Source organism: Mastomys coucha, chromosome X (genome assembly GCF_008632895.1).
Source record: "Mastomys coucha isolate ucsf_1 chromosome X, UCSF_Mcou_1, whole genome shotgun sequence".
In the NCBI taxonomy this organism is placed as follows: Eukaryota; Metazoa; Chordata; class Mammalia; order Rodentia; family Muridae; genus Mastomys; species Mastomys coucha.
In genome coordinates, this window is record NC_045030.1 from 132383450 (window position 1) to 132408966 (window position 25517).

General features: G+C 36.6%; 1 protein-coding gene across 1 annotated transcript in view; it reads left to right on the forward strand.

Annotated features, from left to right (window-relative positions):
- Positions 1–17098, forward strand: part of Pwwp3b (PWWP domain containing 3B) — a 27671-nt gene extending 10573 nt beyond the window's left edge. The window contains exons 3-5 of the mRNA XM_031368601.1: positions 10004–10132; positions 12448–12614; positions 13257–17098. Of these exons, the coding sequence (XP_031224461.1) occupies positions 13478–15520 (2043 nt within the window). The 5' untranslated portion in view covers positions 10004–10132; positions 12448–12614; positions 13257–13477 and the 3' untranslated portion in view covers positions 15521–17098. The remainder of the gene's footprint in view (positions 1–10003; positions 10133–12447; positions 12615–13256) is intronic.
- Positions 17099–25517: the final 8419 nt, after the last annotated feature.

The window sequence follows — 25517 nt, forward strand, 5'->3', positions numbered from 1 at the left end:
ACAGAACAACTCAAATGTGGTTTAACTGTGATATTTTCAAGGTCTAATGAATTCCTTTGAATATGACTATAAGTTAAGGACAATGTATGTTAAAACTCTACAATGACATTAGAAAAATGTTCACAATGACAGCTACTTTTGGAAGTCTGTCGTGTCCAAGCCAACTGTATGACTCACAAGAAAACCTTGGAAAGCATCCTGACAATTAGTAGCTATGTCAGTCATTCCAAACCTCTGACTGTGATCCTCTTAATGATAGGTTACCATGTTATCTGGGCCAGCGGAGGAGATGCAGACCCTGAATTCTCTCTGGCTGATATGGGTAGATAAAGAGCTCTGGCAATTTACCCAAGTTAAACGAACAATCCCTAGACTAAACTGTGAAAGCTGCAAGACTACAGTAATCATGGAAATGGTACCCCTGATGGACTCCCTGCTCCCCTTACCTGTCTCGTACTTGTCAGCAGCACACATCCTTACTCCCTTCATAGAGTGGCTGCAGTGAGGCCTCTGTCCTAGCACATTAGAAAAGTACCTTTGTAAAATAATTTAAATAATCTTCCTAGCAAGACATGTGCAATAATACCTCTCCAACGTGACCTTTTTAAAAATGTAGACTGAATATTGACTTATTTCTTTTATATTTTCCTTAATAACTGTGAGAATTTCATTCCCAGTATATATATCAGTTGGAAATCAGTCGTGTTAGAGACAACATAAGAAGTGAGGGCAGAAGGTGGTGTGTTATTTTATAAATGAATATAAATATTTACAGGGACTCTGAGCCCTGTGCTGCAACCTCAGTGTCAGCTCCTCAGTGCTTAGCCACCGAGTTGCCATTGATGCTACCGTGCCTGCTTGTGTGCGTCTATGTGTTCTGTGAGCAGATGTAGTTAGATTTAGTCATGATGTCTGTGAAGAACATGAGCTTAACAGAAAGACTGTGGGCATGGCTGTTCCCTTCAGAAAAGGGATGACGGTGCTACCTGTGTTCCGAGGACCTGTTAAACTATTGTTACTTGTTTTGTCTTACTTATCTCATGAATAAGCATTTGGTTCACATAAAGAAATACTTAGTCTAGAGTTCAAAATCATTTCTTAACTCGGTACTTTAATAGTATTTAACTTCTTATCAATTATATTTGACTACAAATCTGCAGTAAACAAGGTAAGTTGTGTAGTTGCTTGATTTTCATTCCCTCTTTAGGAGAAAATAGACAACTCAGAAGATGAGCCCTGAGGGGATCACTGCACTTACTGTAGGGACTTCTCTGTGTCTCTGTTAATAGTTGTGGAAGAATGATTGGCAGCGGTTCAGAGGTTGCTGCAGTACTGCCACCCACAAGTTCTCATCAAAAAGCCCTTCATGCTACCTCTTTAAGAACTCAATCCTGCCAGGCAGTGGTGGCTCACATCTTTAACCCCTGCTTGTGTGTATATTTATATACTCCTCACATTTTTTGAGGTAAGATATCTTACTGAGCATAGAGTTCCCTTGACTTGGCTAGACTGACTAGATCCAGGGATCTTCCTGTCTACCTTCCCAGAATTGAGATTGTAGGCACAAACTCAGGTCACCACATATGGCAAGCACATTACTGACTGAGATAGTTCCCTGGCCCTTTATTTAAGCTCATTGTAAGTTTTTAGAAGGACCTAGATAGGCCTCGACAATTATCGCTTCTTTGGTTAACCCAGGTAGTCAAACATAAACCACTGTGACCTCAAGATTTTTGTGGATGATTAAAAGCTCACTGAGTGACTTGTCTAAATACTAATGAGTCATGTACATATTTAGACCATCTGTGGTTCATACTGAACTTACACTTTTTTAACACCTTCTTCCTCGTCAGTGTCTACCTGGTGTTGCTCTGCTGATCTCCAAAAAGTACTGATGATGCAGAATACATTTTGATATCAAGTGATACAACTTGCCCATGCAGTCTGCTAGTATAGTTAGAACTGGGTTCCAAAACCCATGTTTTAAACATTATATCAGAGGACGTTGCCTTAACTCCTGTCTGAGAAAAATTGGTATTTAATTATTTGGTCTATCGTCTCTCTTATGGCCTCACCAAAAGATACTAGAATCAGGGTGGTAAGAATAAGTATGGTCATACCTAGATTTTCTTTCCTATAGATGTCGCAGAGAATGGCAGGTGATATGAGGAACACATTTCTATTTCTTCAAATTTCCAGAAATGAGTTCTAGACAGGTCTTTCTGTTTGTTCAGTGAAGAATAGCAGAGCCTAATAGTCTGGGCATATAAAAGAGCTTTGTTTGTATATGTGTTATGATGATGTGTTGTAAGGCCCTGGTCTTCTTGGATTTTATCCTTTAAAAAGCTTCTCATTACACAATCCACAGCCTTCACTCTCAGAGATCCTCTCTATTGGCATTCTATAGATTTCCATAGTCATGAAGGTATTCAGAACTGTTTGGTTTTTGTTCTTTTATTTTTAAAAGTTTTTGTGTCATGCTGCATACATTTGGCCAAAGATTATGGAGTTTTTTTTTTTCTCCCTGGGAATGATATTGCCATTCCTGACATTGGAATACTCTGTTATGTGTACTTCTGTTTTAAGAGTCACTGAATAGTTTGCATGTCCACTGAAGGTCTAAGATTATTTTAAGAGTGTCTTTAACAATGCCCATGGACCTCACAATGATCTTTGAGAATATTTTACTAGAAAACTCTTGTTCTTCTTATGAACCTAATGCACAAAAATACTGAGATTTATTCTGTAGCCAAGCTATCTCTTCTGTGTTATGAAGCTGCTTTTCAGTGGGAACACATGAGTTAAACCAGCTCTCCCATCTTGAGTTGTAGAATTTGACTACTCTCTTCCCCAGCCTTCTTTCTTACATATATATATCTGTATACACACACACACACACACACACACACACACACACACACACACACACACACACACATTTGACTGGCATGGGAGGCCTTCAGGATGATTAAAGCTATGCCAAAGAGAATAAATTTCATAAGATATAGGATACTAGCATCTTCAAGTATTTTGACATTTGTCTTTTGCTAACTCAGTGGAAGAATTAGCCAGCAAAGACATGAACTCTTAGAAAAAGAGTTACGGAATCATATCAAAAGATACATGTCTTGGAAGCCCCCAGATGCTTTATAAATTAACACAGTAATAAATTATTATAGGGAATTAAAATAATTTAATAGACAATATGTTTTGTTCTGGATTTAAAAGGATATATTAATTCATACTTTTGGTATACACAACCTTCTTTGGTAGTCAATTAATCCAAAGAAAAACTCTGTGTATTCCCATTACTATCAGAGTAAAATAGAAATTTTTATGGGTTATATTCTAGTTGGTTGGTGTTCTCTTTTTTATGAAGACTCAAATTTATTGAAGCATATTTGCATAGAGTTAAATTCACTCTTTTTTTAACTGTACATATTGGTGAGCATTGACAAACTTAGTCACAAAACAATACAATTGGGTAATGGAATGTTTTATTAATTCCAAAATATGACATTCAGACCTCATTGTATTCTATATACTGTCTCTATCCCACTTCCTGACAATCAGCAAGTTTATTTCTGTTTCTATGGATTTTCTTTTCCTGGGGTGTCATGTACATGGAATCATAAAGTAATCTTTTGAATCTAGCAATTTCATTATATTGATCAACAGATAGATATTCTACTTATACATACAGAAAATAATGCATGTATAAGTAGTAGTGTCTTAATACAGATGAGAAGTGTTGTATGATATGGATATTTTATTATTTGTGGAACCATTCATCAAGAGATTTACAAGTTTTTTTGTTTTGGGGGGTTTTTGTTTGTTTGTTTGTTTTGTTTTTCTAGACAGGGTTTCTCTGTGTAGCCCTGGCTGTCCTGGAACTCACTCTGTAGACCAGGCTGGCCTCGAACTCAGAAATCCACCTTCCTCTGCCTCCCAAGTGCTGGGACTAAAGGCGTGCGCCACCACTGCCCGGCTGAGATTTACAAGTTTTAATGATTATGATTAAAGTAGTTGAAGAATTCAAAGCAGACCCTTGCAGAGGGTAGGGGTATTCTTCTCTTGAGTAAATACCTCAGAGTGGAATTATTGGCTTTGAAGGATTTAAGAATGCTTAACTACACTAACAACTTCTGTGCTGTTTCTAAAGTTATGTTTGATATTTTTGCAATATGTAAGTTATTCTGCATCATTTTCTGAAATCTCTCCTGTCAATTGTTTTTTTCTCTTTGATACCAGCTGTTATTATAAAGGTGTTAAGGATGCCTCATTATCTTTTCCTTGTATATATTTACTAATTATGATGAACATATTTTCATGTATTTAACTGCAAATTGTGTATCTATTTTAATTGAGATGTTAGTCTTACTAAATTCTAAGAATATTTTATATATCCTGGATATGAGCTCTGTAAGAGGTATATGTTGTGCATATATTTTCTCCAACTCTGAATTTTTTTATTTTAGTTTTGTAAAAAAAATTCAATCTAAATTTTGCTAATGTTTTTGTGGTTTGTGATTTTTTTCTGGCTTTGTATTTTAATAAATTGTTGGCTCATCCAAGATATCAAAGACATTCTCCTAATATTTTATAAATTTGGCTTTATAGAAATTTGATTTTATAGAACTTGCCCATGACATTTTGAATGATTTTTGTTTATAGTCTTAGCTAAGTGGTTGTTATAAAAAAAAATGTTTTCCTTAAAATGTTCCACTACCATTTATTGAAAAGAACTTTTCAAAAATTGGTAGACAATATTTACTAGTTTATTTGTGATCTGTTGACCTATATATGCCAATCTTACATCAATAATATATAATCTTGATTATCATAGTCTTGAAATCAGATAATGTGAGTCTTCCACCTTTTCTAATTTCTTTTCAGTATCATTCTGGTTCCTCTACTTCTCCAAACATATTTTAGAGTTATTCTTTTAACTTCCACAAAAGCCTGCTGGAATTTATTATTTACGTTATAGTGACAATAGATATGTATGTAGAGTTTTACAAACTAGTATTTCTGTCAATTCACATGGTATATATTCTTGTTTATTTATATACTTAATTCTTTGCATCAGCATATTAAAGTTTCTTACACTTAGGTTCTTTCTTTCTTTATTTTATTTTTATTTATTTTTTTTTTTGGAGTCTCTCTTTGACCTGAAACTTGCCAAGTGGGTAAGCGTGGCCAGCCGGCAAGCTCTGGAGAATCCATTTGTCTCTGCCATCCAAGTACTGGATTACAAACACAAACCACAACACCTGGCTTTTAAAATATGGGTCAAAGGGATCCATTTCAGATATTAGTGCTCGCAAATGCAAACATTTCATGAACAAAATTGTCTTCCAACCACACTTCTTGTATTTTTAAAATAAAATTATACATGGAGTTTTAAAACTTAAGCTTTAAATCTTTGTTGTATAGAAATACAGTCAACTCTAGATTGGTTTATTCATTACAATTCTCTTTATAGTTCATTCATGTTATCTAAAATGCAGTTTTACTTTTATCTTTCCAAGACATACACACTTAATTGTTTGTTCAGGTCTTACTCTATTTACTGGGGCCTCTAATCTAATGTCAATTAAAAATAGTAAAATCAAATATTCTTACTGTGTTCCTGGTTTTAGCAAAGATATTCCATGTTAAGTATTATGTTAACTGTAGGACTTTTGTAGATGTTGGTGATCTGATTGAGGAAGATTCATTTGTTTTATAATGGGCTCGGTTTTTCTATCCTGAACATCTGTGAGATGTTGGTAGATGCTCTGCCTGCCTCAGTTACTATGATTTTTCATCATTTTCAGTCCTCTAATGTGGTAAGTTGAATGTGGTGGATTTGGGAATGTTGAACAATCCTTACATTCCCAACTATGAATTTCATTTGATCATGATATATCTCTTATCTTTGTCATTGCTTTGAGCAATAGCATTTAATGAGGATTTCTGCATCTGTGTTTTTAAGAGATAGTAGTAGTCTGTGGTTTTCTGTACTAATTTTTATTGTGTTATTGGTATCAGGTAAATGTCAGTGTCATAAAAATATATTTTATGTTATTCCTTGTATTTTAATCACCTATTCTTACTGGCTTGCATTACTGGGTTTTAAAGTAGAGGCTGGTGCACTCCACGATTTTTTTCTCTACAATTCTTGACCATAAAATTTCATCAGTCCCTTTATACTTGTACTACCACAAGGGAGATTGTCTATTTTCATGCCCTTCCCATTTTGCAGCTGTTAGTACTAAGTACTAGTTTCACGATAAAGCAGAAAGTATTGCCCAGAGTACTCTCAATGTTTGGAGGCACCTTTGGACCTGAACCTTGAAAGTAGAGCTTTCTCAGCAGCCTTTCCTTTACTCCATGGTAGATAGCCTCTAATTTGAATCTCTGAGTGACATATACCATAAGGCACACACACTTGTACAAGCACACACAGAGACAAAGAGGAGAGAGAACCTCAAAACCTGTCCCCATTGAAATACTTCCTCCAACAAGGCCACACCTCCTAATCCTTCCCAAACAGTTCCACTCCTGGTTAACCAACCCCACAATCTAAAGACTATTGCATCACATGATTTTCTTGTACTATCATTTTATAGCTACACCCTCTCTTCTGGAATATCAACAATGTTAATCTTTTCACTATTACCCTTCTATTATTTTGAAAGTATCATAAATATTAAATCCTATAGTGTTATGGTGTCCAGGTTCTAAGTGACCCCTCCATTGTGAAGCATCTTTCCCTTGTGTGCAGGCTATACATTGCTTACAATTAGCATAATTTGGCAAAGATGATGAATTGTCACTTACTACCTTGATTATATGAGATGGTCTCAGCTAAATAGAGAAGTAGGAGAGGGTAGGAGAGGGGAAAAGAAGGAGGCAGGCTAGATGCAGAATCAGGTACAATAATTTGCTTTTAAGTTCAGTGAGTCTCAGCACATAATGCTTTTAAGATTCATTATTATATTGCTCAGCTGTTCATCCCACACACAGGTATAGAACTTTTTTTTTTTTACAATGAAGGATTTGTATCTTAGTGATTCCAAACATCAACTCTGGAGTCAGAGTACCTAGGTCCAAATGCTGTGTGCCAAATACACTAGGAACATTCTTGTAAACATTTCTTAATCTCTCTAATGCCTCATTTACAAAATGAGAATGCCAAAAAATGCTCACTGCTTTAGTCTATCTGTGCTATTATAACAGGGTACTTGAGACCAAGAAATTTCTCCACAATGGGCAGATATTTAGCTCACAGTTCTACAGGCTGAGACATCCAAGAACTGAGGGGGCGTATCAGCAAGGAGCCTTATTATTATATCACAAGGTCACAAAGAGTAGCATATACTGAAAGAACAAACAAGAGAGAAAGTGAGAAGGGACAAAGTTCATCACCTTTTCTACTGCAACCCATTTCCACAATGACTAAACCACTCCTGCAATCTGGTATTAATAGATTTGCTGGAGGTTTAATCAACTTATAAAGGTCTCTCCTCTCTCAACACTTATGCACTGAGGATTTAAATTTCCAAAACATGAACTTTGAGGGATATGTAGAACATTGCTAACAAGACTTCCTGGCGTGTGGTAAGAAGTCACTGACATGTATCCTTAATATCAATCCTAGTAATGTTTATGTAAATGCAATGAGTTATTATCTGGTTAATGGTAAATTACCAGGCATGTAAAAATGATAGGTATTATATATTATTTTACATCATCTACTTCATAATAATAGCACCAGTATAATTTTAGCATTTATCATGAGTAGTTATCACTCTTCTTATCCTTCTGAAAAACAGTAAAGTTTATAAAAAGTCCACGGAATTGGTATAAGATTGGCTAACTTGTGCATGCTATGGAAAATAGACTGGAAAGTATAGTTTTGAAGTATAATAACTATATTTTATGTGCACTTGGGCATTCAAATGAGTAGGTAAAATATTACAAAGTATATAATCAAATAATTCTCTCCACTTAAATAAAGTCATTTATAATACATCAGCCCAGGAATCCTCTTTAGATTAAATAATAATTAGTATTCTATAGGAATGATTCAATTTTTGTTATTAGAAAATCAACTATTTTTTGTGCTGTTATTCTAAAGACAGACTGGGAAATACAGGGACATAGCTAAGATATAAATTGTTGCATAAGTTCATATCAGAATGCGGTAGTCCAATTAGGGGCTCGATCATCCATTTCTAGTGAGTAACATCATTTTTCTAGTTCACTTCTTAGTTCATAATAGTTTTCCAAACCATCGATTTATTGTGGGCAATTTCTAGTGAACATGAAAAATAGTGAAAGTGAGGCACTGAGCCCAGGCTAGCAGTTTATCTAGTTTTGGTGCTGTTGCCTTTAGAAGCTTCACGGATATGCAGTTAAACAAATAAAAGAAAAAGACCTTGCAGCAGCAGAGAGTGCTGCACCAAACTTCATTTTCCTTCTGAATCACAAGGAGACTATATCGCCTAAGCTCTATTGTATTTTGCACTCCACACCTGAGTTCTGGTTAGAGGACCGAGGACAGTGGTGGCATTTGTCACAAATAGCCATTAAAACTCTCCACAAGACTGTCCATCCTCCCTCTTTCTTAGATATCTAGCCAGAGGAAAATTATGTACCAAAGAATTGCCAGGCCCAAGAAGATGGTAAAGCCATAAGATGGAAGAAGTTTGGGTCCCTTAGTGACTGCCTGATACAGGACACCCTTCTCTTTCTGGTGACTTGATGACCTCCTTTAAAAATGTTTGGAAAGTGAACGTGTGAGACTTGTGAATACCACAAACATTGTGTAATTTATTTATTAGTGCTACTAACAAAATCCCAATCTAGGGATGACTTTTATTAGTCTATTAGTATTTGTTATATAAATGTGATTTAAAAAAAAACATACATTTAAAACGAATACCCTATGAATGATGTCATATAATGTGTTATAGTGAGGCAAACAAACTACCTCACTTCTCAAGTTATCAACTGTAATTTAAGTATAATTATACTTAAACTGGCTTTCTAATTTAAAATTACCATAGAGATATTTTGAGGAACAAATCACATGTCAATTAAAAACAAATTCTCTCTGCATTGAATTTCCCAAAAGTGTGAAACACAACAGCAAGTACTAGAAAAAGCAACTTCCTGTTATAGTCTAGGAGACACAAAAATGGCTAAGCTTCATTCCAAAGAATTTTTTCACCTTCTAGTCAGAAATAAACATGTGTATGAGCAATCTCTGAGGCTTTCCTGAAGAATGTAAGAAAAGAACTGAGTCCAAGTAGAGATGTACGATGTTTTGGACACAGAAAAGAAAAACATCTTACTGAAAATAATGTCAAGTTGTGCAATCCTAATCAATATCTTTCTCATTCTACTTTAAAAGGAATTGACAAGCATGGATTTCCATGCACCTATAAATATATTTGGTTTGCAAGGGTTTTGTTTTGTTTTGTTCTTTTTAGAAATTTTGCATGTCTTCATTTGGGAATTTGGTATATGCTTTTCTTCTTTTGTTGTGTTCTTATCCTAAATGGAGCGTGAGGCGTGTGGGTATGTTGTGTGTGCAAGTGTGAGGGGGGGAATGTGGTTGGAAAGAGGAAAGGGGTTAGACCGGGCAGTGGGAACGAGGTAGGGCAATGGGGGATAAATAAGAGCAAAGCACATGATATGTGCATAAAAACGTTCAGAATGAAGCCCATCATTTAGCAATAAAGACATACTAGTAAAAAGAAAAGAATCACCTGTAGACATAGGATGGCAAAGAAGGTGAGTTAAAATACGTAAGAAATATTCAAACTGGGGGTTTCTTACTATGAGATAAAGTGTTCTGAAACCTCCTCAAGAAATCATCCAGCCCCAGAGTTTGAATGGGGATTACACAGACCCTTGCTGCTATGACACCGTAAAGTTCTTTAAAGGGGAACATTTGCCCTTCTCAACACTTCAGCGGTTTTTCTTGGCAATTGTCTCTCCTGTAATTCAGGGAGAGACCTTCAGCTCTGCGTCACCGCGGGGGCGGAGCCTTCTCTGAGTAGTGCCTGTGAGTTCTGTCCTGCCAGCCTTGGGGGAGGAGCTGCATTTTACCAGGCTGCAGCTGACAAGACGCTTCAAGGTAATGTCTGACTTAAATTGATTTTCTAGTACTTCTTGGAGCTCGGGGATAAAAAAATGAGGAAAGAGGATGGATGATCATCCTTGGGGTGGAAGGAACGGTTTGTGATGTTTAGAGAATTGCTAGCATTCTGAGGACATTCATCCTCTGAAACTTTTGTATCTCCTAAGGTTTTTTAAGTCCACAGAGGGGAAAGGGTGATCAGATTACAGCCTCTAAATTAAGGCTTCAGGGCAGCATGGCTGTTCATGCTAATTTCCTAACTTGGCAGACCTTGTTAGTATTATGAGGTGTTCTGTTATTCTATGAAGTTTCAAACATTTATTCCTCTACACAGAAATAAAACTGACAGAAGTATTTAACAACAATGTATTCATACATCTGCTAATTGGAATACACAGAAAAGTACGGCTATGTTATATACATATGAGTACAGGAAGGGGCTCAAAAGTGCAATTGAGCAAAGACATGGACACATATGCATGTATATATGTGTGGTTGGAAAAATGTGACAGAAACCTCTATGTTGGCATTCAGCATTTTGGGGTAATCAAGCTGCTATTTTTAATGTTTAACTTATTTCAATATCATAAGAATAGCTTGCCTTCTGATTATTTGTGTAACCATGAAAGAAATTAAGCTCAAACAGCTACCCATTTTCTGTAAACACAAACATTCAAAAACACACATATATTCTTTCACAACCATACTTAATTTTTTCCAGTAGTGGAAACTTTCCTAGATCTGGTCAAATAAGTAGTATGGTTGCAGTTCTAATTATAAATCTGTGTGAGTCCTCCTTGCAATTCATATTTCAGGTCATGTGTAGAGCCCTAGTTGTCAAAAATCATTTTCTGCATCAACTAAGTGTACAGATAAAACAACGTGTTTGGTTTATCCCTGTAAGCTGTTTAAAGAATATTATACGATATGATACATGCATGCTCTGTAGTATTATGTATCTGATAAATTGAAAATATTAGTCTCCACATGACGTAATTTGAAAGTTTCTGAGGAAAAGTTCATGGTAAAGAGAGCAAATTATTGAACAATAATTATATATACTCTCAATATATGTATGTTGCTATAATGTATGCAACTAAATCTGAAAAATACATGTCTAACAAAAATACACATGATCTGTATAGTTAGATAATCAGAGATGGCTTTACCAGTCTGTATTTTTAAAGTAATAATTCATTTCTATTGTTTTTTACATCTTCAGGGAAATATACAGATAAAATATTACACACTTGGAGCAAGCCTCATTTAATAAGTTATGCAAATTCATGTGGAAAACACTTATTTATATAGAATTATGTTCAAATCATATTCTAGAGTGGGGTTCATGAACCTGGTTTGAAACGGGCATTCATTCGTCTATCTATGTAAGCAAAATTCTAGACAGAATATTAATGGTAGACATGTGTTTCAAGTTGTACTTAACTTTTATATGTATATTTATTTTGTATCATTTTAATTTAATAAGCTTCTGGATCAACAGAAATATTTTGGTGAAAACATCACCCTACTTCTACCCTGTACTACAAACCCTTAAATGTATTTTATTTAATGTTCTTAAATCTTATTTGGTACTGGGAATCAAACCCAGGATCTTAAATGTGCGAGGCAAATACTCTAACACTGAGCCACATTCCTAGCTCTAAGCACTTATATTTAGCATAAAGAATTCTCAAACCTCAAAAATACTCCTGAATTTCTAGTGCAGTTTCTCTCCTCCCCTAAAAAGTATCTCGTGTTAAGGCCCTGCATATGTATCACCAACAGGGTGCAATTCCGGTACTGGTCACAAGATGGCAGAAGCACCAGAAAGCCTGAATTTCCTTCAGGGAAGCATTTTTTTATGAAGCAGGCAAACCAAACAGTGATACTGTTTTGTTTTGTTTTGTTTTTTAATTAATAAGACTATGAGACACAGTGTGCCACATAACTCATTCCATTGAAAACAACTGCATGTTTAAATAAGGGATCCATATGATGATTAATGGGAAGATTCTATCAGAAAATCTATATTGTGATTCATAGGAAACACAAGCTAATTTGTTAACATTCCTTCTCTTCATGCCTTACCTCCCACTTCTCTAGAGTGAGATCCATTTCAGCATAAAAGAATATTTCATCTTGAAAGAACATAGGAGAAAACAAATATGGCATCTTCATTAATGACTGTGTCTCATCTCATCCCTGTGTTGCACAAAGGCATGCCCATTCTTTTAGGTAGGCAGGGTTTGTTTGTCTGGTTTTTAACACTTCTTCCCTTTATTGATTGGATTTTCTGTTTTCCTTTTGTACAGCCTGAGTTAATAGCAGAGGTGCATGTGATTGGACTTGAGCCCAGAAAGGCAGTATAACTCCATCGTGCTCCATAGGGTGAAAGGCCTGCTTGGAAGTCAGCTGGTGTGAGGATCAAGATAGTTGGCTATCACACTGCAAGACTACACACCAGTCCACCCAACAGAGGGTAAGTAAGACTTCCCATTTCAGGAAATGCTGTACGTTTGAAAACAGGCTGAGGTCTTAAAGAATACTTGATTTTGCTTCCTGCTTTGCATCTGTAGCATTTGAATTTCAAAGCAACTTTTGTATTAACATAATTCAGTTAAGAGTTTGAGGTAAAGCCATATGCTCAACTCATGCATTGCCTTTTAGTTTTATGGAAACATCAGAAGTATTTGAGAACTTAGTAGGATTACATTTCTTTTAGCTTATTCTGGAACTTCTGAATAAGACTTTGAGAATGGAACTGAACATTGAATGAGCCCCCCCCTCCCCATATGATCCCATGGATCATAAATTTGAAGATTCACTACCACAGGTGAAATACTAGGAATGTGAGAGTATCCAATGACATAAATAAATTCCCTAGCACACAACTACAATTTTTTTACTGATTCATATTCTTCAGCAACAATATAAGAGTTCTCTAATTGGGATTATTGTGCAAGTTTATTTCCTGGTATTATTACCTCCCTATCCATTAAGCTGCAAGGAGACACCTCTCGGGTCTCTCATTGAACACAGTTGTTTTCAGTTTGCTTGCATTTGCTTGACTTGTACTTCAGCAAGCTATTTTTATTTGTTAATAGTGTTCTCCCTATTTCAGTATCTTCCAGAGTTCTCTTATTCAAACAACATGTTCAAGAATCTTGGGGACATATTCGTGGAAGAAAACCGCGCACATAAGCCATAAACTCTTTGTGGTTCCAAATCAAAAAGAAACTTTAATAAGACTGGTATTTTGATAGCACTTGTATTTGCAGTCACAAGGCTAGCCAATCTCTTTGTCTGTAATACTAAATACTTGGCACGCTAATCTAAATCATCATGGCTGGCGAATATGTCCTGTGTATTTGGAAAGACCAGTTATGGCCAGGAAAAGTTTTAGATAGGTCTGAAAGTCCATCAGACAGTGAGAGGAAAAGCACATCGTCCCTAGAAGTTGAAATACTTTCACTGGATGAGAAAATTACCGTGGAAAGCAAAGACACAGAGGTCCTAACCAAATCTGCTGTTGAGGCCATTATGTCATCTCTAGCAGTGCAGTCAGAGGTCAATGTCGCACCTAGAGAGGAGACAGCCTATGAAAGGTCACTGAAAATGGCACTGGAAATTGTGAAAGAAAGAACAAATCCGAGGCAGGAAAGCATGTCAGAAGGACATACAGCTACAACATCTGAAAATGTACCGGAACAGCCGTCTGACTCGCCTCCTCTTAAAAGGTGCCGGAAACTCGAAAGCAACCTCCAGGAAGACTCGGCTGCCATGTTACTATGCTCAGAGAGTGATGATTCCATGACCGACGATAAGTTGCAGTTGCACACAACCAGTGAGGGCACGCCGAGTGAAATGGAAACGAAGCCATCAGACAACTTTGGCTGTTGCCAAACGTACCCTTCATTTTCAGATGATGATGATAAAAAAGAAGAGAAGAAGAAGATTGACATCTCAGCAATCATGTCTGTGAATTTATCACTCAAAGAAGAAAGCGAATATATTAAAGAAGAAAAATTCGTCCCCTCATCAGAAGATCTCGCTGTACCCAAAGAGGAGTCCCAAGACGTCCTTCCAGAAGCCCCGGCTCTTTCCTCTGAATGCACTACTACTGTCTCAGAGAATAACATGGAAGATCCTGGAGAGGGCCCATCAAATCAGAATCCAGGCTCCTATGCCAGCCAAAATCAGTCTGCTGTGGAGTCAGATGTCGGTGCTGAGACATCCACTGCAGGGTGCTCAGGGGACTATCAGGTTTCCCTTCCTGCCCGTGATACAGTCAACAGTGATCTGCTAATTCAGAGACTGGATTTAGAAGATCTTGAGGAAGAAGCCCGAGCTTCTGGCAAGCTTTTGTCTCTAAATCCTGCCTGTGCAGCTGCGTTAGAAAATGATGATGAGGATGATGATGAAGACCTTCCACGGTTCATTCTCCGTTATGAGACACGTGCATTTGAAACCGGAATGATAGTGTGGTTTAAACATCAAAAATACCCATTTTGGCCAGCAGTGATCAAAAGCATTAGGCGCAAAGAGAGAAAAGCGAGTGTGCTTTTGGTTGAGGCAGACATGAATCCTCAAAAAAGAGGCGTTAGAGTATCTTTGAGAAGGCTGAAAAAATATGACTGTAAGGAGAAACAGGCACTAGTGGAGAAAGCTAGGGAGGAGTACCGGGAGAGTATCGATTGGTGCGTGTCACTGATTTGTGACTACCGAGTTAGACTAGGTTGTGGCTCTTTTACTGGCTCGTTCTTTGAGTATTACGCTGCTGACATCAGTTATCCAGTCAGGAAAATCATCAAACAAGATACCTTCAGAAATATATTTCCAAAGCTATACAATGAAGACGCTGGAGAGCAGCTGCCTGTGGCATCCCATGCCAAGAGAGTATCTTTCCAGAAAATTCTCCCTGACCGGATGAAGCCTGCTCGAGACCGAGCAAACAAGAACCTGGTAGATTTCATTGTCAATGCAAAAGGAACAGAGGACCACCTCTTGGGCATTTTAAAGGGCACAAAAAAATCCAAGTGGCTGAAATCATTTCTGAATGCAAAGAGTTTCATGCCCTGCATTGAAACCTACTTTGAAGATGAAGATCAACTGGATGAGGTAGTGAAATATCTACAAGAAATTTATAATCAAATTGACCAGAAGATGCTGACTCTGATAAAAGATGACAAAATTAAGTTTGTCTTGGAAGTTCTTCTACCAGAAGCAATTATTTGCTCGATTTCTGCAGTTGATGGCTTAGATTATGAGGCGGCTGAGGCAAAGTATCTAAAGGGACCATCCCTTGGCTGTAGGGAGAGAGAATTATATGATTCCAAAATCCTATTTGAGAAGAGACGGAGGTCATTACCAAGTGAAGGCCATTAATTATGCCAAGAGTTTAAACCAAAATGGAAGCTAAATAAAGCTTTGGAAAAGTAATCTTCTAAAAGTTCCAATGCCTAAGTATTTGCTGAAAATGAAGGGAGGGTCTTTGAATTCTAAGTTCTTTTATTTTTTGAAGATCTGTGATCTGCAGATACCAATACATTCACCTTTATTTTCTTGTGCTTCTTCAGATTCAGCTTCATCCATATATTTTTAGCAGTTCGACTTTCTAATATATTTTGGAATGCGTAATTCTTAGGCAACTTTAGGGGAAACTGTTATTTTGTTTTATATTTTTGTGTCTTTGCTGTATAGGTAAATACATTATGCACATTCAGTTCAATAAAACTACGCTGGTGTTAGATTTAAAGCAAGAGAATTAGAAAAGATGTCTAAAACAAACACCAGTTATATATTTTTGGTCAATTTTTTTTTATAAAGTACTGACTTTTCTCTTAAGATAGCCAATTTATTTTTTCCTGCCATGCCTATTTATTTTTGGGAAAAATATCTCTAAATCATAGAACCAAAGATAGATTAAAATTTGCCATATATATAACTAACCACAATTGCTTTTGCAAGAAAACAATCTAAAATTAAAAAGTAAATGCGTTATCCACATGTAATCTATCTGTGTGTGTGTATGTGTATAACATCTCAGCATGCAGAAAATGATTGTTCATTCTACACTTCTGTGAAATTCCAGTTTGGGGAGTATCTGTCTTTCAGTGCTGAATAACTTCCTAAAACAGATAAGCTTCTGGCTATCTTCATTATCGTGAGTAGATCTTAATCTAGCAATTTGAGTACATGTAGAAGACAGTTAAAATCAGCAACAGTCTAGCCACTCTACAGTCCAGGGTTGCTGCTTCAAATCCATCTAAGTTTGATATAAACTAAGAAAAGCAAGTACTGTGTTCAGAGTCCTTTCTCCAAATATAAAATCATTTGTCTCCAACCAAGCAAGCTTTAGCACCTGGCTTATTTCTAGAACAGTTTCAATTGGTTTCAATAACATAAATGCCAACTGGTAAATCATTCCAACCTACTAGATGGACCAGAAACTGGAAAAATGGAAAACCGGTACAGCAAAGCTTCTTTACTTGCTCCATGTGGCAGTTATTCTGTATATGGTTATGATGTATACAAAATTAGTCGTTCTTGTTACTTGAAACAAGATTTTTTATAAGACTAAATCTTAGAAAAGCTAGTATATTAAAAAAAACTTGATGTGAAAAGATGTACTAAGGGCTTAACACAAACCTATCTCCATTCTTACCTCAAAGAGTGAGACAAGTTTCACTCTTGGGCTCTTTTGTGTTCATCTCACACAGCTCTATGTTTATGTACAATTTGCAGGATTTGGGTATTTGATTTATAATAAAACTATCATATCCTTCAATTTAGATGTTCATTTCACTTTAGTTATATAGAAATATTGTGGTGTTTGTATAAATTAATATATGTACAAGCATATATATCTACATGTACACACAATTCATTTAAAACTTGTAAGTGTTGCCATCATTTAACTCTTGTTATAAGTTGTCATTCTAAATAAAATGCCCACTTCCATGATTGATTTTGTATTATTTTAAAAGAAAATCTTCTTGATCATTTATGCTTTATATCTAACAAAACTATTTTTGGACCCTGCCTAAAATTTCCCAGCATTCCTTTTATATGCATAATCTATCAACCCCCATAATTTCCATATAGCTTTGAAGAGTGTATTGTGACACACCATACCATACAGTATGTCAACTCTATGATCTGGGAAAATACATTATATTTACACTATAATACTGTGTCACTCAGGTTCCAACATATTGCCCCTTCAGTATTCCTAGGAAGCTATTTTTGTATCCTAATCTAAACCTAAATCTGTGTTCTAATACATTTCTTGTAGTTGTGTTTAGTGACAGTTTCTCTGTGTTGTCCTGGCTGTCCTGGAACTCACTCTATAGACCAGAGAGATCTGCCTGCTTCTACCTCCCGATTGCTAGGATTAAAGATGTATGCCACAACCACCCAAAGACTCTCATACACTTTTATCTCTTAGTATTAGGCTTATAGGTTGCCTGTATTTGAAAATGAGAGCCTCACATTTCCTCACATTAGCTAATGGCTGGGTCCTCTGTTTGATGTAAAGACTGGGGCATCTGATCCCTTTAAGACTGTCATTTATCTTTTGCCATATGCTGATCTGAGACATCTCTGCCCTTTGAATAGGTCATCAAATGGTTTTTGGTCTGTGGAAAACAATGAACTTAGCTTCTTCACATTGCTTCCAGACTATGTGGCTGTTAAAGGCTCTTATGGCTCTTAAGGCAGGCTGTAAATTTGTCCCAAGCTGGGTCCTTAGCATAAGATTTTAATCTGTGGGAAATGCCTGTTTTGTCATCTTCCCTAGCCATTGTGTAAAGGTGACCTTCATCTCCAGTTAAAAGAAGACTGCTCAATTTCAAAACTAGATTTTACTTAGAGGGTCTGTGAAACTGCATGGAGATCATGTACAGTATTCAAAGGGATATACATCTGTGTATCTGTATCCAAACAAGGAAAGAATGGAATGCTGAGACATAGAATTTCATAAAGATTGACATGATAAACTTTCTGAGACATGATTTCATGTAGCCCACACTGACCTGGAACTCAAAATGTATCTAAGGCTCACTGTGAACTTCTAATCCCACTGTTGTTCTTCCCCTTTGGGAGTGCTGCAAATACATGTATGCACCATCTTGCCCAGCAGATATGAGAACCTTAAATACCTAAAATCATTTGAGCCTTCAGCTGGACAATAGCAGTAATTTCAAACTGCTGAAAGTAGATGTTTAAGCATCTGGGAATTTAGCAATGAGTCAGAGAAATAGTCTCCTTTAGGCTAAATAAGAATGTGTATGGTTAAATATAGAAAATGCAAAGTTAAAATCCAAAGCCAGTGAATTGGTAATCCTAAATTGATGTGAGCTTTTATAAAAATAAATGTTAGCAAAGCTAATGCTCATATTAAAAAAAAAAATCAATGCTTAGACCTAACCACATTTTAGCATTCGTGAAGTTCATCTGAACCTCATTTGTGATACTATACATATTCAGTGTAATGACTATCAGCTCAATGTTTGTCTTCTACTGAGAAAAGGGACTAGTTTTCTTTCCCATGGCCTTCACCTTACAAAAAGGTCCCTTTAATGAAAATTAAGTTGTATTTCTAATTAAATGAGTGTCTCTCCATTTTCCTTTTATTTAATAAACTTGTTTGGAGGGTGACAGAATCAGCCAGTAAAAAGGACTTTTGTCACCCTTGAGCACAGGGTCCCCAATGAAGGAGTTAGAGAAAGGACCCAAGGAGCTGAAAGAGGTTTACATCCCCATAGAAGGAACAACAATATGAACTAACCAGTACCCCCAGAGCTCCCCGAGACTAAACCACCAACCAAGAGTACACATGGTGGGACTCATGACTCCAGCTGCATATGTAGCAGAGGATAGACTAGTCGGTCATCAATGTGAGGCCCTTGGTCCTGTGAAGACTCGATGCCTGAGTGTAGGGGAGTGCCAGGACAGGGAAGTAGTAATGGGTGGGTTGGTAAGCAGGGAGAGGGGGAGGGAATAAGGGGTATTTCGGATGGGAATCCAGGAAAGGGGAAAACATTTGAAATGTAAATAAAGAAAATAATAAAAAAAGGGAAAAAGGACATTAATTAATATAATACATTATACACATTTATGATGTCGATTTTCAGGAATAAAGTAGATGAAATGTTTGAGTATGCTCTCTGAAGTTTGACTAAGGAACCCCAATGAAGCGGCAATTCACTGAAGCAACAAACATGGTGGAAAAGAATTTTCAAAGTTAATTCTTTGAGGAATACTGGGTCTAGTGAAAAAAAATACAGTTCAACCAAGATGTTTTTATGGATTTTAAAACTGTGATATATCAATCATTTAACAATGGAGATATGCTCTTGAAAATATGTTATCAGGTACATTCATCATTTTGAAAATGACAGCACAGGCTTACAGAAACTCAGATGCTCTAGCTCTGCTACACAACCAAGGTTGCAGGATGTATTCTATAGCTCTCAGGTCATAAATTTCTACAGCATGCTACTTTACTGAGTACAATGGGAAATGTAATACAATAGCACATATTCATGTACCTGAACATAGAAAAGATAGAGCAAAACCACAAGGTGGATGGCTAAATAAAAGGTGTGTCTGTAAATAATACCAAGAATGAAGCTTTTAGGACTCGAAATGACCCTGGATGAGGGAATGTGAAGGCCTCAAATATTATAGTGCACTTCTGTAATATTTTTAAACACACTGTATGCTTAAGCTAGATGACATTCATATAACCTGTTTTCTTGCCTTAAAAATAACTAATGCTGCCGGGTGGTGGTGGCGCACGCCTTTAATCCCCAGCACTTGGGAGGCAGAGGCAGGTGGATTTTTGAGTTCAAGGCCAGCCTGGTCTATAGAGTGAGTTCCAGGACAGCCAGGGCTATACAGAGAAACTCTGTCTCGGAAAAAAAAACAAAAAACAAAAAAAACAAACAAAAAAAAAAAAACAAAAAAAAAAAACAAAACTAATGCTAACATAACTTTACTTTTAAATTTCAGTTCTTTAAATTTTGTGACCTTTGTAATGATACTTACCTAGCTATCTCTAATCTCTTAGTACCCACCCCAACAATTATTCATGGCTGACTATCATTTAGTATACTGGCACTAAATCAAAATGCAGAGTAGAATGATTGTAAGAGCTGCAGGTAGTGGACATAGGCTGTGAAAAACTATTTGCTGGTTATGATAGCACAATTGCACACACAAACTCTCAGTGGTGGTGGCTGCATGCACGAGCCCTGCACAAGATCAAACCAGTCACCCTAGCTGTCCCTAAAGTTCCAGTCTGGCTGAGAAGCTACTGAGATGGATGGCTACTTGGGGAGAAAGAATGAGTCTTCTTCACGGATACTGCTCCTGAGAGCTTATTCATACCCTTATAGGTGGTTCTGCATCGATGTCCAGACAGGCAGTATTAAGTCAAGTTAGTGAATTAAAAATAAGAGCACATGAAATTCAGAGAGAAAGTGGTGAGGACGATGGGGGAGGGAATTTGATCAATACACATTGCATGCTTGTATGAAACTCTGGAACAAAAGTGTACATGGCTGGAGAGCTAGCCACTGTGTAACAGCACTTGCTCCTCCTGTAGAAGACCTGAGTTTGGTTCCCATCATTCACATTGGGAAGCTCTCAACTGGCTGCAATACCACAATCCAGGGTGTGTGATACCTCTGTCCTCCGCAAGCACTTGTCCTCATGTCCACATACCTAGAAGCAGACATACAACCCTACATATAATTGAAAGTAATAAAAATAAATTTAAAATAAATAAAGTTTAAAGAAACCCATCAGCATCTTTATCACACTTGCTCTTCGCCCCAAGGCTCTGAGATCATCTCAAAAGAAGAGGAGAAAAGACTGTAAGAGATAGAAGTGACAAATGACTATATGAAAACAGTGTTTTCCAGACACATAAGAGATGTTTTACACACACACACACACACACACAAACAAATACATGTATTATGGTAGTGTGCACAAGTCACAAACACAAAATCCCATTACAGGATTCAAGTGGTTAGGCATGAATTTTCACCTCTAGTGAAGGAACTATTGTCATCTAATCATTGCTAGGAAGAGGAAAATCAGGGTTTGGTTTGGTTTGGTTGTTTGGTTTGGTTTGGTTTGGTTTGGTTTGGTTGTTTGGTTTGGTTTGGTTTGGTTGTTTGGTTTGGTTTGGTTTGGTAGTTTGGTTTGGTTTTTTTGAGGGTTTGACCTCTGATAGGTCAACCACACTCCAGAGCCAGCCCCATACCCAAGAGTATTCGGATACCACAATTTTTTTTTTTTTTTGGACTCAAGAAATTAACAAATAAAAAACAAAGTAACCTCCCCCTCAAAATAGGAAGTTGGATGAGTAAGGAGGTAGTGGGGAGGTCAGAGAGGAGTTGGATATGGTTATGACTAAAATACATTGCATGAAATTCTGAAAGTAATAATAAAGATATTTAAAACTAGAAATAAAACACTCACAGTTTTTAAAGGTAACACTTTACATTTCACAATTACTCACATAATGATAAACAATATAATTAAAAGACTCAACAGTGCCAGGCAGTGGTGGCGCATGCCTTTAATCCCAGCACTTGGGAGGCAGAGGCAGGTGGATTTCTGAGTTCGAGGCCAGCCTGGTCTACAGAGTGAGTTCCAGGACAAAAAACCAAAAAAAAAAGTAGGTTTTTACTATTGTTGTGTCAGTCCTGACCATGTTATTTACAGGAATTTGAAACACTAGAGTCCTGTAGAGTAGAAAAGGGGTTACCCCTACTAAAAAATTACTAATAGCGTCAGCTTTCTGTCTCTAATTCTATACCTCTTAAATTGATCTTATCTAGGGGATCCAAATAACTATGTGCCCACAGATTCTCATAGTCCACCTCCCTATGTTAAGTCAGAATGCTATTTCCTATACCTTAGACTATCTTATAGTCTATCCCTATGAAATAAGGGGTGTATTAGGGTCACACTTATAGTCTCAGTCTTTATTCTTGCAGACACTCCTACACAATAATTATCTGATCTGAACACAATGAAATTTATTTCTCTCCGGTAAGCCCATAGTTAGTCTGAATTCTTGTAGCTGATATGACATTTAAATGAAGCAGAAGCCAACCATGACACCCTTCGTTAGTAATGGACAAATTTTGTCCCTTTGTGTCCCTACTGTTACCATTCTTACCACCACTCACGAGCCTATTTGAAAATAATCTAATCTAATGAAGAGCTCTTGTAGCTAATACTTTGGTCTCCAAAATGAAAATGAAGTGAGAAATGATCTCCATAGGAGTCAAAGAAGCTAAAGGTTTATCATCATCATCTAAAAGCTGAAATGATGCTTAAGCTATGGCCTGTTTCTTCTAGATGAAGCACACAAGTTGTTTTTAAGTACTATGTAAATATTGATAAATTATAATGTGATCCTGTGTATAATATGTACTACACCCTTAACTTACTAGTAGTGAACTAGTGATCCAGGCATGATGTTGCAGAGCTATAATCCTAACACTTCAGAGACAGGCAGGATGATGATGATGAATTCAAGTCTGCCTGGGCTACAGAGTAAGTTCTAAGCTAGCCTATGCCACATAGTAAAAACACTAGTATTATACATATTTAACCATATATTACACATGCTTAACTAGACATTAGATTTTATCCCTGGAGCTTGAGAGATGACTCAGTGGTTAAGTGCACTTGTTGCTCTTTCAGAGGACCCAAGTTCGGTTGCCAATACTCATTTTTGGCAGCTTACAACCATCTGTAACTTCAGCTTCAAGTTATATAATGTAATCTTTTGGTCTCCACAGGCACCTAAACATATATGACATCTACACATACACATGACTAAAAATAAAATGAAGATTTACTTCTCATCCAGCTAAGCATATACATAAACCTTTGTAAAGTGCATACTTCGCAAATTTTTAATCACATAGTATCTTTTCTATGTGAACATTAACCAGTCATTTTTAGTTAATCAATAAGGTGTAAATATTATTGATTGTACATGGTACATTAAATCAAAGCAACTCTTGTCAACAAGCCTATCATCTCAAATGAGGACACTCATAATCTATCAACCACTGTGAAATCAGAAACTCTTTTAAGGGTTTCTATACTGAAATTATAAATGGAACTTTTCAAGACCATTTAGTTAAAACTCACAAAATGTTCCCCCTAAATGTAAACAACAAACCATCCCAGTGATCACACACTGGTGTCATGAATTTCCTGTTTGGGGGGTTTTTTTAAGGGAAGAATTTATGAGAGCCAGGACAGCCATCAAGCCTTTGACAAAGTCTATCACCTCATAGCTGAACTTGAAATGAATATTCCATATAAACTATAGAACGCTAACTCATCCATATTTAATGGACAATACAGCTTTAAAGTCCACACTTGCACAAGGGCACCTCATACACATACAAACATAACACATGTTGGCTAATTTTTGTCAGCTTCACACACAGGAAGAGGGAATCCCAATTGAAGGTATTGCCTCCACCAGGCTTGTCTGTAGCCAAGTCTCTATAATTAATTGATTTGGAAAGGCCCATCCCAATATGGGCAGTGCCACTCCTAGGCAGGTATTCCTGGGGTATATAAGAAAGCAGACTGAGCAAGCCATGGAAAGCAAACCCTATAAGCAGCATTTCCCCCATGGTTCCTACTGCCTGCCCTGACTTCCCTCAATAATGAACTGTAACATGGAAATATGAACCAAGTAAAGCCTTTCCTCCTCAGGTCTTTTGGTCATGATGTTTAATCACAGGAACACATAAATGCACAGCCTACATATTACTATTACACATGTAGAATTAATCTTGTAACCCCCCTCAAATCTCCAAATTCATAATACATTCTTATATTAACATCATATACATTTTTATGTTGACAAACGTCTCAAATAAGAAACTGTTAGAACACAGTCCAAGAATGGAGCCATAGAAGGGGAATTCTGAGTGCTTGTGAGAAAACTCTAAGAAATCAATGCAATATGACCTTGGTTTCTTCAAAACACGGGTTCATTCTTGGAATGTGTTTTCATGTTATTCTTGTTGTTATTCATGTTTCTCTACAGAAAAACAAGTTTTTGTCATGTGTGGTTTACCTTTTTGATTAAATATCTTACTCATGTGATTCTTCATCCTCAGAGTATAAATTGTCTGATACACTGAATAAATTTGACTATTGCACGAGACTTCAGTCTACCTCATTTTCAGGGCCCTACTCTCCTACATTCACACTGCCAACAAGAGCAGTAAACAAGACATATCATATATTCATTAACTGATGATAATCCTATAACTACCACATTTAATTGTGACATCAATAAGCAAGTTTTAACCCAGTTCATATAAGCATTTTAGTTTTGTTTTGTTTTGTTTTGTTGTTGTTGTTTTCTTTTGTTTTTGAGCAAGAGTCTCTCTATGTAGTTCTTGCTGTCCTGGAACTCACTATGTAGAGCAGGCTGATCTCAAACGACTCTGCCTCTGTCAGCTGAGTACTGGGATTAAAGGTGTGTACCACCATAACTGGCTTATAAAGTATTTTAACTTTACCTAGATACTGAATATAGCTAAAAATATAAACCAAAGCATGAAAATAGATACATCCATTTTTCTAGATCCATAAACATACAGGTTTGTTCTTGTCCTTTTAAATTAGTTTCTAGTGAGATTACACATGGAAGCAGACATATTTCAGTGGCTCTCAAGTCCAGTGGTTCTCAACTTTCCTAATGCTGCAACCCTTTAATACAGTCCCTCATGTTGTGGTGACACCAATCAATAAAGTTATTTCATTGCTATAATTTTGCTACTGTTCTAAATGATAATATATGATTTGCAACCCCCCAAAGGGTTGAGAACCACAAGAATCACTGCTCTAGACCATATTGTTTAAAAGGAACAGGCATTGAGCTCAGAGCAGTTTGCTCAATCACACCCCTCAGACCAAAGCAGTGTTAGGATATAAGCAGGAAAGACTGGTAATTACTATGATAAACATTAGTAAAATTTGTGCAACCACCAGAGCCATTGTAATTAGCCCAAATTAATAAAAACTGGCAAAAAGTATGCTTTAGAAAGTTTGACTAAAGTATAAAAAACTACTTATGAAGTCAAAATAAATGTAACTTCAATACGCCTGAGTACGGAATAGCCAAAATACAAATTATGCTTTTGTCAAAACACACACAGTATATACATCTCTCTTTGGATGTTTCCAGTTGAAATGTTTTTTTTTTTTAACCTTTAATTTTTTGATAAGACATGAGGCCCAATCTCACATTATTAGCTTTGGCTTATACAGAGCTAGGATCATCACTTTGTCTTCTGCCTTCACTTATCCCAAGGAAGTT